Source organism: Drosophila subpulchrella, chromosome 3L, assembly GCF_014743375.2.
Source record: "Drosophila subpulchrella strain 33 F10 #4 breed RU33 chromosome 3L, RU_Dsub_v1.1 Primary Assembly, whole genome shotgun sequence".
NCBI classification, from domain to species: Eukaryota; Metazoa; Arthropoda; class Insecta; order Diptera; family Drosophilidae; genus Drosophila; species Drosophila subpulchrella.
In genome coordinates, this window is record NC_050612.1 from 11,046,807 (window position 1) to 11,060,057 (window position 13,251).

The 13,251-nt window shown below is 42.3% G+C and overlaps 3 protein-coding genes across 9 annotated transcripts; all 3 read left to right on the top strand.

Moving 5' to 3' along the window:
- The first annotated feature begins 786 nt into the window (after positions 1-786).
- On the top strand, positions 787-3,823 carry LOC119555712 (RNA-binding protein 45-like). 4 transcript variants are annotated; one of them, XM_037867392.1, is made up of 10 exons: positions 787-1,199; positions 1,263-1,457; positions 1,523-1,908; positions 1,972-2,035; positions 2,091-2,188; positions 2,350-2,456; positions 2,519-2,689; positions 2,818-2,891; positions 2,955-2,972; positions 3,068-3,823. In XM_037867392.1, exons 1-8 carry the CDS (start codon positions 877-879, stop codon positions 2,887-2,889), a joined length of 1,416 nt encoding a protein of 471 aa, XP_037723320.1. In that variant the 5' UTR covers positions 787-876; the 3' UTR covers positions 2,890-2,891; positions 2,955-2,972; positions 3,068-3,823. The 4 variants fall into 4 exon arrangements, with proteins under 4 accessions (XP_037723320.1, XP_037723321.1, XP_037723319.1 ...); XM_037867393.1 differs by having other exon boundaries at positions 3,178-3,823; XM_037867391.1 differs by having other exon boundaries at positions 2,955-3,823.
- Positions 3,824-6,064: 2,241 nt separating this feature from the next.
- Positions 6,065-13,040, top strand: LOC119553088 (RNA-binding protein 45-like). 2 transcript variants are annotated; one of them, XM_037863241.1, is made up of 9 exons: positions 6,065-6,477; positions 6,541-6,735; positions 6,799-7,184; positions 7,245-7,308; positions 7,365-7,462; positions 7,592-7,698; positions 7,761-7,931; positions 8,089-8,162; positions 12,405-13,040. In XM_037863241.1, the coding sequence occupies exons 1-8, from the start codon at positions 6,155-6,157 to the stop codon at positions 8,158-8,160; spliced, it is 1,416 nt and encodes a 471-aa protein (XP_037719169.1). In that variant the 5' UTR covers positions 6,065-6,154; the 3' UTR covers positions 8,161-8,162; positions 12,405-13,040. The 2 variants fall into 2 exon arrangements, with proteins under 2 accessions (XP_037719169.1, XP_037719168.1); XM_037863240.1 differs by lacking the exon at positions 12,405-13,040 and adding an exon at positions 8,447-9,101 and having other exon boundaries at positions 6,066-6,477.
- On the top strand, positions 10,009-13,040 carry LOC119553089 (RNA-binding protein 45-like). Of its 3 annotated transcripts, XM_037863244.1 has the most exons (10): positions 10,009-10,415; positions 10,477-10,671; positions 10,735-11,120; positions 11,181-11,244; positions 11,301-11,398; positions 11,560-11,666; positions 11,729-11,899; positions 12,047-12,120; positions 12,182-12,199; positions 12,405-13,040. In XM_037863244.1, the coding sequence occupies exons 1-8, from the start codon at positions 10,093-10,095 to the stop codon at positions 12,116-12,118; spliced, it is 1,416 nt and encodes a 471-aa protein (XP_037719172.1). In that variant the 5' UTR covers positions 10,009-10,092; the 3' UTR covers positions 12,119-12,120; positions 12,182-12,199; positions 12,405-13,040. The 3 variants fall into 3 exon arrangements, with proteins under 3 accessions (XP_037719172.1, XP_037719171.1, XP_037719170.1); XM_037863243.1 differs by having other exon boundaries at positions 12,182-13,040; XM_037863242.1 differs by lacking the exon at positions 12,182-12,199.
- Positions 13,041-13,251: the final 211 nt, after the last annotated feature.

Sequence of the window (13,251 nt, forward strand, 5' to 3'; positions counted from 1 at the left end):
AGTTTCAAGCCAGTCTACAAAATCAAGGATGGCAAAACCATGAAGCGCCTGTTGAAACAATACGATTTAAATGGCCTGAGTGGCATTTTACTTTTAAAGGTCCTGAAAAACCGAGCTGCCGAAATATTTTTCATCATTAGACCCATTGACAAAAAAGTTTAAATTCTACAACGATAGGACCGCTAACTTTTTGGTGAGTTTGTAATAGTAATCAAAAAACTGTAAGTAATAAAGCGAAATAAAGCTAGATTAAGGGCTTACATACTTTAAATTATGTTATAAAAGCGTAATTTGTTAGCAAGACCAAAAATGGTCTAAAATTTAATTTAAATTTATTTCGCATTTAACCTAAATCTATTAGTAATATGTTTACTTTAGATCCAGTTTTATTGAAATTAAATTAAATTTATTTTATTTCCATTCAGGTGGACGAAGAGTTCCAGAAACAGTGGCGCTCATGCAGGATCATGGCCTCAAGAAACTCGTTCCCAATCCCAAGAAGGCGGCCAATAAGAAGCGGCAGTTCAAGAAGTCCAGAGAAAACGAGCATTTGGCCGACGATCTGGAGGTCTACAAAATCTGAAGGGCGTGAATCCTTGAAGTTCAGATTAGGCAACAAAAATATCTCTCAATGGAAATAAGAACGCTCGAAAGAGGGCGTTATAAATTTGTTTGCCCACTCGTCATATGTTTGGTATTTTTTGAATAAATAAATTGGTATAAAAAGAATATGAGTAGAACTTATCGATGGTTTTGCGGTCTCACATTCATCGAGTAACGTCCATCACTAGATTTTGTGTATACGGCCATCAATTTGCAAAGAGGAAAAAGTGAAGTTAATTGAAAAGTTATCCAAGCATAAAGTAGAACAGAACCATGTCGGACTTCAGATCCCAATCTCGCAGCGGTGGAGGGCGTGGCGGTCGAGAGGAGTTTTCCAACGACGACGATCCGCCGATGTCGCGGCTGTTCATCATTTGCAACAAAGCCCACTCGGAGGAGGACTTCCGCGAGGCTTTTTCGTCGTACGGGGATATCGAGGACATTTGGGTGGTGAAGGACAAGCACACTCAGGAGAACAAGGGAATCGCCTACGTGAAGTTCTCCAAGACCTCTGATGCGGCCAAGGCGCAGGAGGAGATGAACGGCAAGACCATCGGCAACTTGGACCGCACCCTGAAAGTCCTCGTGGCAGCCAAGTAAGATTTGTTATTGGTTATACCCGCAAGAATGGCCTAATCCCTAATCCTCCAACTTTTCAGCCGCAATCAGGGCTCGAATAAGTCTGAAAACGAGCAGGAAAAGTATGTGAGACTGTTCATAGTGATCCCCAAAACGGCCACCGAGGAGGACATCCGCGAAGAGTTCTCCCAATGGGGCGAGGTGGAACACGTCACAATTGTCAAGGAGAAGAATAATGGCAGTCCCAAGGGTTTCGGCTATGTCCGCTTCACCAAGTTCGTGGCAAATGCAGCGTTATGCAACGTCTTCAGGCCTGACTAATCTATTTCTAAATTGACAGGTTCTACCATGCAGCTGTGGCCTTTGAGAACTGCTCGGCCAAGTATAAGGCTGTGTTTGCCGAACCGAAGGGTTCTACTCGCTCACAGAAGGACCAATACGGTCGTCCCTCCGAGGATAATCCCTTATTCAGTGGCTCGGGACGTGGCAATTCCAATTTCAATGGCGGAGGAAATGGCAGGGATGGCGGCAACAACGGCAGCTACAACAACGACTGGAATGTGTCCCAGAACAACGACATGTCGGCCTTTTTACGCATGCAGAATGTCCCAGTGGCCCAGCCCTCGTGCCTCGAGGTAATCGTCAGCAACTGCGTCAACCAGGATCAGCTTTGGCGACTCTTCGATATCATTCCCGGTCTAGATCACTGCCAAATTATTCGGGAAAGTGAGTTATCCCTCTAGTTTTGGCTCTGCAAGCATTTAAAGCTACTTGTACTATCCTTCACAGGTGGACCGCGCGCCAATGAAGTCCTAGTAGTGTACAACAACCCAGAAGCTGCTATTTATGCGAAGTAAATCTAGCTCTACAGACATTTTGAAACCCACAGTAATATCTCTTTTCTGTAGGGATAAACTTCATGGCCTGGAATATCCCGCGGGCGAACGCATCATTGTCAAAGTTAATGGAATGAGCTCGGCTCGAATCGACACATCCTTTATAGACAGTACGCGAGTTAAATCTTATAAGGGTCTTAGGCCGCGCCATTACCTGTAGCCATTTATTAAGCACTTTTAATTGGATTACTATCTTAAATTGGCTGGGCTTGAAATGCATGATTAATGTTGCTGTATATAGTATCTAAAATTTTGTGGTTTTTCATTTTAGAGCGCACCAATAAGGATGCCATCTGCAATGTGCCCTTGCCCCCAACTGAGCCACTGGCCTCACCCGACGCCCAGGTGGCACAGCGTCTGTTCATTGTGCTCTCAGCGGTAGGTACTACTGTACTGTGTCCAATTGACACTAGTTATAAACGTTCCCTTTTACTATTCAGAATTTACCGCTTTCGATTTTGAAAAACATATTCTCCTGCTGGTCGGGACTGATCGACGTCTATCTACTGCCGAACAAGAACTGCGGCTACGTCAAGTTTGCGGAGACTGAGAGTGCCCAGTTGGCCATTGACACTCTAAATGGCGCCGAAATATGCGGCACTAAAATTAAGGTATGAACTTTGAACTCGCTTTTTACTTGAAATCCACCAAATCAAATTTATATATAACCTTTTTGGAGTCTATAAATATGGAAAGTTTCTTCTTTCAGTAATGGCATTTTATTTCAATCCTATTTCAGGTCATGGAGGCGGAGGAGCGCAATGGATCCGACGGCGATGACGGTGGGCGAAAACGTCTAAGGCGTAACTGAGTGTAAGTAGCTAGTTGAGAAAGCATAATTCTTGTATCTATTAATGTATCCCTATTTGGAATGAGTGTGTGCCGTGGTCCGAGGTAAGTAGTTGTGCAAACTCCAAACCGAAACCTCTTAACGATTTAACTTACGCATTCGCTTAACGCTTGTGTACATACACTTCTTTTCGACCAAGCGAATAGTATGGTACTTACCCCGTGCACCGGTTGGCCAATGACGATATCTATGCCGCCACTGAGCGGGAACATAATAAGCCAAACCACTTTTATCTTTCTATCTCCACAGACCCACTGACAACCAAGAACTTACAGAGAACGCAATGTACGAGTACGTAACTAACTTGAGAATACAGTCCGATAAAAAACAGTTGAACTGACCACCACCAACTTACAACCAACCAACTAATGACCAAACAACAAGAACAACAGCAACCACCACCACAGCAACACTCTCTTAACGGAATGCCACAAGAACTACGAGGACTGAAGAACGCAGACCGGAAACGGAAACGGAGAACAAACAGTCAACGAATTCACCACACCCATTGACTACTATTGACTAACTCAAGGGGCTCTCGTACAGAGCACTCGTAGAATGACTCTTTCGACCTTTAAACGGATCTAACGAAACCGCAATGCTTGCTATATCATATATTCAAAATGACGTATATATGTGTAATACCGCTTGGGGGACTTTTGAATCTACCCCTAATACAGAAAAAAACTGTATAACATAAACTATTATTAACGCATTTTGACGAGATCCAGATAACCGATGAATTCAAACATAATGAATTTCCCAAGAGTATTGACTCTGTCTCGTAAACTCACGATTTAACCGTGCGTAAAATACATTTTATTTCACATATACATTAGATTTAAATCATATTTCACTGTAGAAGCCCAATAAATAATTCATAATTTACTGAATATGAAATGCGTTTTGTGTTTCAATCAAGTATATTTGGGAAGGTAAAGAAATACTCGTACATACATGTTTGCTTGTGTAGAGCCCATTCAAAATAGCATTGAGAAGCTGTCCAAGCCCGATGGCTCAGCTCCGACGGCTCCTAAGCTTTAATTTTTGACAATTTCTGGCAAAAAAAAACCCGAACATATTTTATGCGTACATCTAGGCGCTTTAGGAATTTAAAATGGATGTATTTTCTGACGAAATTGATCTGCACTGCGAGTTTAACCGCTAATTTATTGGCAACATATTCCGTAGCATTCTTACTGGAAGACAACCGTTAGTTTAGTATAAGCAAACTAGAGATGGGCAATAGCTTGATCGGCAACAAAGCCTGCACATATTTTGAAGTGGCACACCTCTAGATAGGCTTTTAAAACTACTCGTTGGCCACCTACAAATTTTCCTGCTCACCTTTGAAATTTAAAAATCGCAAATTTACTTTAATAAATTAAAAGGATTCGTAATACATTTTCTGTCAAAATGCTGGATTTATGGCTCTCAGATACCAGGCAAACAGAAAACTTAGCCAGTGACAGCTGGTAGCTAAAGGTGAACTTAAATAACTGTTAATTTTCAAAATGGCGGCCCATTCCATACTTCCCCTCCCCCATTGACCAATAAGAATCTATCGCCATGGGACACAACCGTTAGTTGAGAACAAAGCGCAGACTAGAGATGAGCAACTATGGACGTGTCACGATATGGACGAAACAAAAATCCTAAACATTTGCATAATAATAACATTTTCTATCTGGAAGACAACCATTAGTTTAGTATAAGCGGACTAGAGATGGGCACCCGCTTGATAGGCAACAAAGACCTTACATATTTTAAGTGGGCACACCTCTAGTAAAGGCTTAAAATCTGATCGTTGATATGAATGTTCCTGTTCAACTGGTGTGTTTGAAATTGCAAAATCGCCAATTATCTTCAACATATGGAAGAGCTTCGTAACTTTTTTCAGTCAAACTGATGGATTTGTGGCTCTCAGGCCCCAGGCAAACAGAAATTATAGCAAGTGAAAGTTGGTAGCTATAAGCTAATTTATAGAACCGTTATTTTTCAAAATGGCGGCCCTTTCCATATATCCCCTTCCCAACAGACCAATAGAAATCGATCTCCATTAGAAAAGACCGTTAGTTGAAAGCTAAGCGCAGACTAGAGATGGCCGTATCACGAGTTTGTCACGATCTACACGAAATAACAGTTAAGTCCTATGTATTTGGTTAGGCCGTGCCAAAAGGAAGCAATCACAAGGTCATCTCCAATTGACCTGCTAAACGTTATGTTCGCCCGGTGTCTGACACTACGAAACCTACCTATTTGACAGTTTTTTCTACGAGCAATAAAGTATTTTGGATTTCTTATTTCTATTGACTTTTTAATTTCATTGTAGGGGTTTTTGATTAAATTTATAAAGCTTTGGCCAAATAAAGGTTGTTTTACAGAATGTCTGAAAAGTTAAGTCCCAGCAGCCACTTGCTACGGATTATGTTCGCCTGGTGTCGAAAATCAAGAAATTTTGAATAAGCGTCGAAGTTGTTTTTTTTCGGAGCCAAAAGTATGAGGCCATCATGCAAAAATAGGTAAAAAATTATTTTTCCGAAAAATTATGGGGATTGTTAGCCTATATTGTAAGCTGCTCAAAACGGTCTGTCTTGCGGCTGTGTGCCTCAGTTTATCAGATATATATCAGATATCAGATATAGTCGAGTACCTCGACTATCAGATACCCGATACTAAGCTAAAGGGAGATGGAGAAATGCAAGAAGCAAAGCAAGATTGTGGACGTTAAAGTGGGCGTGGCAAACTTTTTTTTTGGGTCAATCTATAGGTATTGATAAGAACAATACATTTCAATTAAAATTTTTATTTTAGCATTAAAACTGTAGGAGCCACAGTTTTGGGCGGTTTGTGAAAACAAACTTGCTCTGCGCAAGAATCTCTAGAACCTGCATGCCTAATCTCAGTATTGCAGCTTTTATAGTTTCCGAGATCACAGCGTTCATACGGCCAGACTGACCAATCGACTCGGCTAGTGATCCTGATCAAGAATATATATACTTTATAGGGTCGGAAACGCTTCCTTCTACCTGTTACATACTTTGCGAGTCTAAATAATAAATTAATATCGCATTTAACCATAAACTAGAATTTATCGATGGTTATGCGGTCACACATTCATCGAGTAACGTCCATCACTAGATTTTGTGTATACGGACATCAATTTGCAAAGAGGAAAAAGTGAAGTGAATTGAAAAGTTATCCAAGCAGAAAGTAGAACAGAACCATGTCGGACTTCAGATCCCAATCTCGCAGCGGTGGAGGACGTGGCGGTCGAGAGGAGTTTTCCAACGACGATGATCCGCCGATGTCGCGGCTGTTCATCATTTGCAACAAGGCCCACTCGGAGGAGGACTTCCGCGAGGCTTTTTCGCCGTACGGGGATATCGAGGACATTTGGGTGGTGAAGGACAAGCACACGCAGGAGAACAAGGGAATCGCCTACGTGAAGTTCTCCAAGACCTCTGATGCGGCCAAGGCGCAGGAGGAGATGAACGGCAAGACCATCGGCAACTTGGACCGCACCCTGAAAGTCCTCGTGGCAGCCAAGTAAGATTTGTTATTGGTTATACCCGCAAGAATGGCCTAATCCCTAATCCTCCAACTTTTCAGCCGCAATCAGGGCTCGAATAAGTCTGAAAACGAGCAGGAAAAGTATGTAAGACTGTTCATAGTGATCCCCAAAACGGCCACCGAGGAGGACATCCGCGAAGAGTTCTCCCAATGGGGCGAGGTGGAACACGTCACAATTGTCAAGGAGAAGAACAATGGCAGTCCCAAGGGTTTCGGCTACGTCCGCTTCACCAAGTGCGTGGCCAATGCAGTGTTACTAAGTCTTCAGGCCTGACTAATCTATATCTAAATTGACAGGTTCTACCATGCAGCTGTGGCCTTTGAGAACTGCTCGGCAAAGTATAAGGCTGTGTTTGCCGAACCGAAGGGTTCTACTCGCTCACAGAAGGACCAGTACGGTCGTCCCTCTGAGGATAATCCCTTGTTCAGTGGCTCGGGACGTGGCAATTCCAATTTCAATGGCGGAGGAAATGGCAGGGATGGCGGCAACAACGGCAGCTACAACAACGACTGGAATGTGTCCCAGAACAACGACATGTCGGCCTTTCTACGCATGCAGAATGGCCCAGTCGCCCAGCCCTCGTGCCTCGAGGTGAATGTCAGCAATTGTGTCAACCAGGATCAGCTCTGGCGACTCTTCGATATCATTCCCGGTCTAGATTACTGCCAAGTCATGCGGGAAAGTGAGTTATCTTTCTAATTTCTCTGCAACCATTTTAAAGTACTTATACTATCCTTCGCAGGTGGACCGCGCACCAATGAAGTCTTAGTAGTGTACGACAACCCAGAAGCTGCTATTTATGCGAAGTAAATTTAGTTCTATAGACATATTGAAACGACGATTTAATGTCTCTTTTCTGTAGGGATAAACTTCATGGCCTGGAATATCCCGTGGGCGAACGCTTAATTGTCAAAGTGAATGGAATGAGCCCGGCTCGAATGGACACATCCTTTATAGACAGTACGCGAGTTAAATGTTTTAAGGGTTTTAGGCCGCACCATCACGTGTAGCCATTTATTAAACACTTTTACAATGCATGCTTAACGTAGCTCTATCTACTTTCTATAATATTCTGGTTTTTCATTATAGAGCGCACCAAAAAGGAGGCCATCTGCAATGTGCCCTTGCCCCCAACTCAGCCACTGGCCTCGCCCGACGCCCAGGTGGCCCAGCGTCTGTTCATTGTGCTCTCAGCGGTAGGTACCACTGTACTGTGTCCAATCGACATTAGTTATGAACGTTGTCTTTTACAATTTAGAATTTACCGCATTCGATCTTAAAAAACGTATTCTCCTGCTGGTCGGGACTGATTGACGTCTATCTACTGCCGAATAAGAACTGCGGCTACGTCAAGTTTGCGGAGACTGAGAGTGCCCAGTTGGCCATTGACACTCTAAATGGCGCCGAAATATGCGGCACTAAAATTAAGGTATGAACTTTGAAGTCCATTTTAACTTGAATTCCCCCAAATCAAATTTTGTTATACCTTTTTGAAGTCTTTAAATATGGAAAAGTTGCATCTTTCAGTAAAGACATTTTATTTGAGCATAAATGGAGTAATTGTATCACCTCCAATCCTATTTCAGGTCATGGAGGCGGAGGAGCGCAATGGATCCGACGGCGATGACGGTGGGCGAAAACGTCTAAGGCGTAACTGAGTGTAAGTAGCTAGTTGAGAAAGCATAATTCTTGTATCTATATGTAGCCATATTTGGAATGAGTGTGTGCCGTGGTCCGAGGTAAGTATTTGTGTAAATTCCAAACCGAAACTAGTTAACGATCTTAATTGGGCATTCGCTTAACGCTTATGTACAGAGACTTCTGTTCGACCAAGCGAATAGTATGGTATTTACTCCGTGCACCGGTTGGCCAATGACGATATCTATGCCGCCACTGAGCGGGAACATAATAAGTCAAACCATTTTTATCTTTCTGTCTCCACAGACCCACTGACAACCAAGAACTTACAATGTACGAGTACGAAACTAACTTGAGAACACAGTCCGATAAAAAACAGTTCAACTGACCACCACCAACCACGCAACAACCAAACAACAAGAACAGCAACATCCACCACCACATCAACACTCTCTGAACGGAATGCCACAAGAACCACGAAGACTGGAGAACACAGACCGGAAACGGAAACGGCGAACTGAGAACGGAGACGGGTGAACAAACAACCAACGAAGTCACTACACCCATTGACTACTATTGACTAACTCAAGGGGCTCTCGTACGGAGCACTTGTAGAAAGACTCTTTCGACCCATAAACGGATCCAACGAAACCGCAATGCTTGCTATATCATATATACAAAATGGCGTATATATGTGTAAACATACCGCTTGGGGGACTTTTGAATCTCCCGTAATACAGAAAAAAAAACTGTATAACATAAACTATTAATAACGTATTCCGACGAGATACAGAAACCCGATGAATTCAAGCAATGAATTTCCCAAGAGTATTGACTCTGTCTCGTAAACTCACGATTTAGCCGTGCGTAAAATACATTTCTTTTTTATATATATATTAGATTTAACTCATATTTTACTGAGAAGCCCAATAAATAATGCATAATATATGGAAAACGTAAAGAGTATTTTGTTTCAATTACGTATATTTGGGAAGGTTAAGAAATACTCGTTCATAAATGTTTGGATGTGTAATACCCATTCAAATTAGCATCGAGAAGATGTCCAAGCGAACTGGACATTGGCCAATCCGTTCAGAATGTTAGTTGTAGCTTATGCAACAATCCAAAGGTGTCCCTGTAGCACCAAGTTCAGTTTCAAGCCAGTCTACAAAATTAAGGATGTCAAAACCCTGATGCGCCTCTTGAAATAACACGATTTAAAGGGCCTTGGGTGGCATTTTACTTTTAAAGGTCCTGAAAAAGCGAGCTGCCGAAATACTTTTCATCATTAGACCCATTGACAAAAATTATTTATTCTACGATAGGACCGCTAACTTTTTGGTGAGTTTATTTGTTATGGTAATAAATAATCCAAAAACGGTATGTAACAAAGCGAATTAAAGCTAGATCTAGGGCTTTCATTTATTAACTTATGTTATAAGGTGTACTTTGTTAGTAAACTATTAGCAATATGTTTACATAAGATCCAGTTTGATTGAAATTAAATTAAATATTTTTTATTTCCATTCAGGTTCCAGAAACTATGGCCTCAAGAAACTAATTCCCAAGCGCATGAAGGCGGCCAATAAGAAGCCCAGAGACAACGACCATTTGGCCGACGTTCTGGAAGTCTACAAAACCTGAAGGGCGTGAATCCTACGTATAATTAGTATTTTAGATTAGCCAATAAAAATAACTCTCAATGGAAGTAAGGACGCTCGAAAAAGGGCGTTATAAATTTCTTTACCCACTCATAATATGTTTGGTATATTTTCAATAAATAAATTGTTATAAAAAGTATATTTCTCAGAGCTGCTGAGTAGAATATATCGATGGTTGCCAATCGTCGAGTAACGTCCATCACTAGATTTTGTGTATACGGCCATCAATTTTCAAAGAGGAAAAAGTGAAGTGAATTGAAAAGTTAACCAAGCAGAAAGTAGAACAGAACCATGTCGGACTTCAGATCCCAATCTCGCAGTGGTGGAGGACGTGGCGGTCGAGAGGAGTTTTCCAACGACGACGATCCGCCGATGTCGCGGCTGTTCATCATTTGCAACAAGGCCCACACGGAGCAGGACCTCCGTGAGGCATTTTCACCGTACGGCGATATGGAGGACATTTGGGTGGTGAAGGACAAGCACACTCAGGAGAACAAGGGAATCGCCTACGTTAAGTTCTCCAAGACCTCTGATGCGGCCAAGGCCCAGGAGGAGATGAACGGCAAGACCATCGGCAACTTGGACCGCACCCTGAAAGTCCTCGTGGCAGCCAAGTAAGATTAGTTATTGGTTATACCCGCAAGCAGGGCCTAATCATTTCCTCCAACTTTTCAGCCGCAATCAGGGCTCGAATAAGTCTGAAAACGAGCAGGAAAAGTATGTAAGACTGTTCATAGTGATCCCCAAAACGGCCACCGAGGAGGACATCCGCGAAGAGTTCTCCCAATGGGGCGAGGTGGAACACGTCACAATTGTCAAGGAGAAGAATAATGGCAGTCCCAAGGGTTTCGGCTATGTCCGCTTCACCAAGTGCGTGGCCAAAGCAGCGTTACTAAGTCTTCAGGCCTGACTAATCTATATCTTAATTGACAGGTTCTACCATGCAGCTGTGGCCTTTGAGAACTGCTCGGCCAAGTACAAGGCTGTGTTTGCCGAACCGAAGGGTTCTACTCGCTCACAGAGGGACCAGTACGGTCGTCCCTCCGAGGATAATCACTTGTTCAGTGGCTCGGGACGTGGAAATTCCAATTTCAATGGCGGTGGAAATGGCAGGGATGGTGGCAACAACGGCAGCTACAACAACGACTGGAATGTGTCCCAGAACAACGACATGTCGGCCTTTCTACGCATGCAGAATGTCCCTGTTGCCCAGCCCTCGTGCCTCGAGGTGAATGTCAGCAATTGCGTCAACCAGGATCAGCTCTGGCGACTCTTCGATATCATTCCCGGTCTAGATTATTGCCAAATCATGCGGGAAAGTGAGTTTTCTTTCTAATTTCTCTGCAAGCATTTTAAAGTTCTTATACTATCCTTCACAGGTGGACCGCGCACCAATGAAGCCTTAGTAGTGTACGACAACCCAGAAGCTGCTATTTATGCGAAGTAAATTTAGTTCTATAGACATATTGAAACGACGATTTAATGTCTCTTTTCTGTAGGGATAAACTTCATGGCCTGGAATATCCCGTGGGCGAACGCTTAATTGTCAAAGTGAATGGAATGAGCTCGGCTCGAATGGACACATCCTTTATAGACAGTACGAGAGTTAAATCTTTTAAGGGGTTTAGGCCGCGCCATCACCTGTAGCTATTTATTAAACACTTTTACTTGGTTTACTATCTTAAATTTGCTGGGCCTGAAATGCATGCTTAACGTAGCTATATCTAGTTTCTATAATCTTGTGGTTTTTCATTATAGAGCGCACCAAAAAGGAGGCCATCTGCAATGTGCCCTTGCCCCCAACTCAGCCACTGGCCTCGCCCGACGCCCAGGTGGCCCAGCGTCTGTTCATTGTGCTCTCAGCGGTAGGTACCACTGTACTGTGTCCAATCGACATTAGTTATGAACGTTGTCTCTTACAATTTAGAATTTACCGCAGTCGATCTTGAAAAACATATTCTCCTGCTGGTCGGGACTGATCGACGTCTATCTATTGCCGAACAAGAACTGCGGCTACGTCAAGTTTGCGGAGACTGAGAGTGCCCAGTTGGCCATTGACACTCTAAATGGCGCCGAAATATGCGGCACTAAAATTAAGGTATAAACTTTTTACTTGACTTCCCCCAAATCAAATTTTTTTTATTACTTTTTGGAGTCTTTAAATATGGAAAGGTTGCATCTTTCAGTAATGACATTTTATTTGAGCATAAATGTAGTAATTGTATTACCTCCAATCCTATTTCAGGTCATGGAGGCGGAGGAGCGCAATGGATCCGACGGCGATGACGGTGGGCGAAAACGTCTAAGGCGTAACTGAGTGTAAGTAGCTAGTTGAGAAAGCATAATTCTTGTATCTATATGTAGCCATATTTGGAATGAGTGTGTGCCGTGGTCCGAGGTAAGTATTTGTGCAAATTCCAAACCGAAACTAGTTAACGATCTTAATTGGGCATTCGCTTAACGCTTATGTACAGAGACTTGTGTTCGACCAAGCGAATAGTATGGTATATACTCCGAGCACCGGTTGGCCAATGACGATATCTATGCCGCCACTGAGCGGGAACATAATAAGTCAAACCATTTTTATCTTTCTGTCTCCACAGACCCACTGACAACCAAGAACTTACAGAGAACGCTATGTACGAGTACGTAACTAACTTGAGAATACAGTCCGATAAAACACAGTTCAACTGACCACCACCAATCACGCAACAACCAAACAACAAGAACAGCAACAACCACCACCACATCAACACTCTCTTAACGGAATGCCACAAGAACCACGAAGACTGGAGAACACAGACCGGAAACGGAAACAGAGAACGGAGACGGGGGAACAAACAGCCAACGAATTCACTACACCCATTGACTACTATTGACTAACTCAAGGGGCTCTCGTACAGAGCACTTGTAGAAAGACTCTTTCGACCCATAAACGGATCCAACGAAACCGCAATGCTTGCTATATCATATATACCAAATGTCGTGTATATGTATAAACATACTGCTTGGGGGGCTTCAGACTCTATCCGTGATACAGAAAAATCCTTATAACATAAACTATTACTAACGTATTCCGACGAGATCCTGAAAACCGATGAATTCAAAAACATAATGAATTTCCCAAGAGTATTGACTCTGTCTCGTAAACTCACGATACATTTATTTTATATATTAGATTTAACTGATATTTTACTGTAGAATACGCATAAATAAATCATACTTTATGGAAAACGTAATGAGTTTTGTGTGTTTCAATTATATTTGGGGAAATAAAAATAAAATATTTTTTTTTTAGAAATATTTAAGGTTTCACAGGGATCTAAAATAACCCCTTTGTTTTGCTATTTTATGAGAGTTTCACATTCAAACTTTGAAGGTACTGCATATAGTAGAATAACTATTTTATTAGATTCAATAAAAACTAAAGGAGTTAAAATAATTGTAACT

What these genes read in the sequence shown, in the direction of transcription:
- LOC119555712 (XM_037867391.1), top strand. Translation starts at nt 877, where the DNA reads ATGTCGGACTTCAGATCCCAATCTCGCAGCGGTGGAGGGCGTGGCGGT. An exon ending in AAAGTCCTCGTGGCAGCCAA is followed by an intron (nt 1,200 to 1,262) that starts GTAAGATTTGTT and finishes CCAACTTTTCAG; the next exon opens with CCGCAATCAGGGCTCGAATA. An exon ending in TGTTCATTGTGCTCTCAGCG is followed by an intron (nt 2,457 to 2,518) that starts GTAGGTACTACT and finishes TTTACTATTCAG; the next exon opens with AATTTACCGCTTTCGATTTT.
- LOC119553088 (XM_037863241.1), top strand. Translation starts at nt 6,155, where the DNA reads ATGTCGGACTTCAGATCCCAATCTCGCAGCGGTGGAGGACGTGGCGGT. An exon ending in TGTTCATTGTGCTCTCAGCG is followed by an intron (nt 7,699 to 7,760) that starts GTAGGTACCACT and finishes TTTACAATTTAG; the next exon opens with AATTTACCGCATTCGATCTT. An exon ending in TATGCGGCACTAAAATTAAG is followed by an intron (nt 7,932 to 8,088) that starts GTATGAACTTTG and finishes ATCCTATTTCAG; the next exon opens with GTCATGGAGGCGGAGGAGCG.
- LOC119553089 (XM_037863243.1), top strand. Translation starts at nt 10,093, where the DNA reads ATGTCGGACTTCAGATCCCAATCTCGCAGTGGTGGAGGACGTGGCGGT. An exon ending in TTGCCAAATCATGCGGGAAA is followed by an intron (nt 11,121 to 11,180) that starts GTGAGTTTTCTT and finishes TATCCTTCACAG; the next exon opens with GTGGACCGCGCACCAATGAA. An exon ending in GGACACATCCTTTATAGACA is followed by an intron (nt 11,399 to 11,559) that starts GTACGAGAGTTA and finishes TTTTCATTATAG; the next exon opens with AGCGCACCAAAAAGGAGGCC.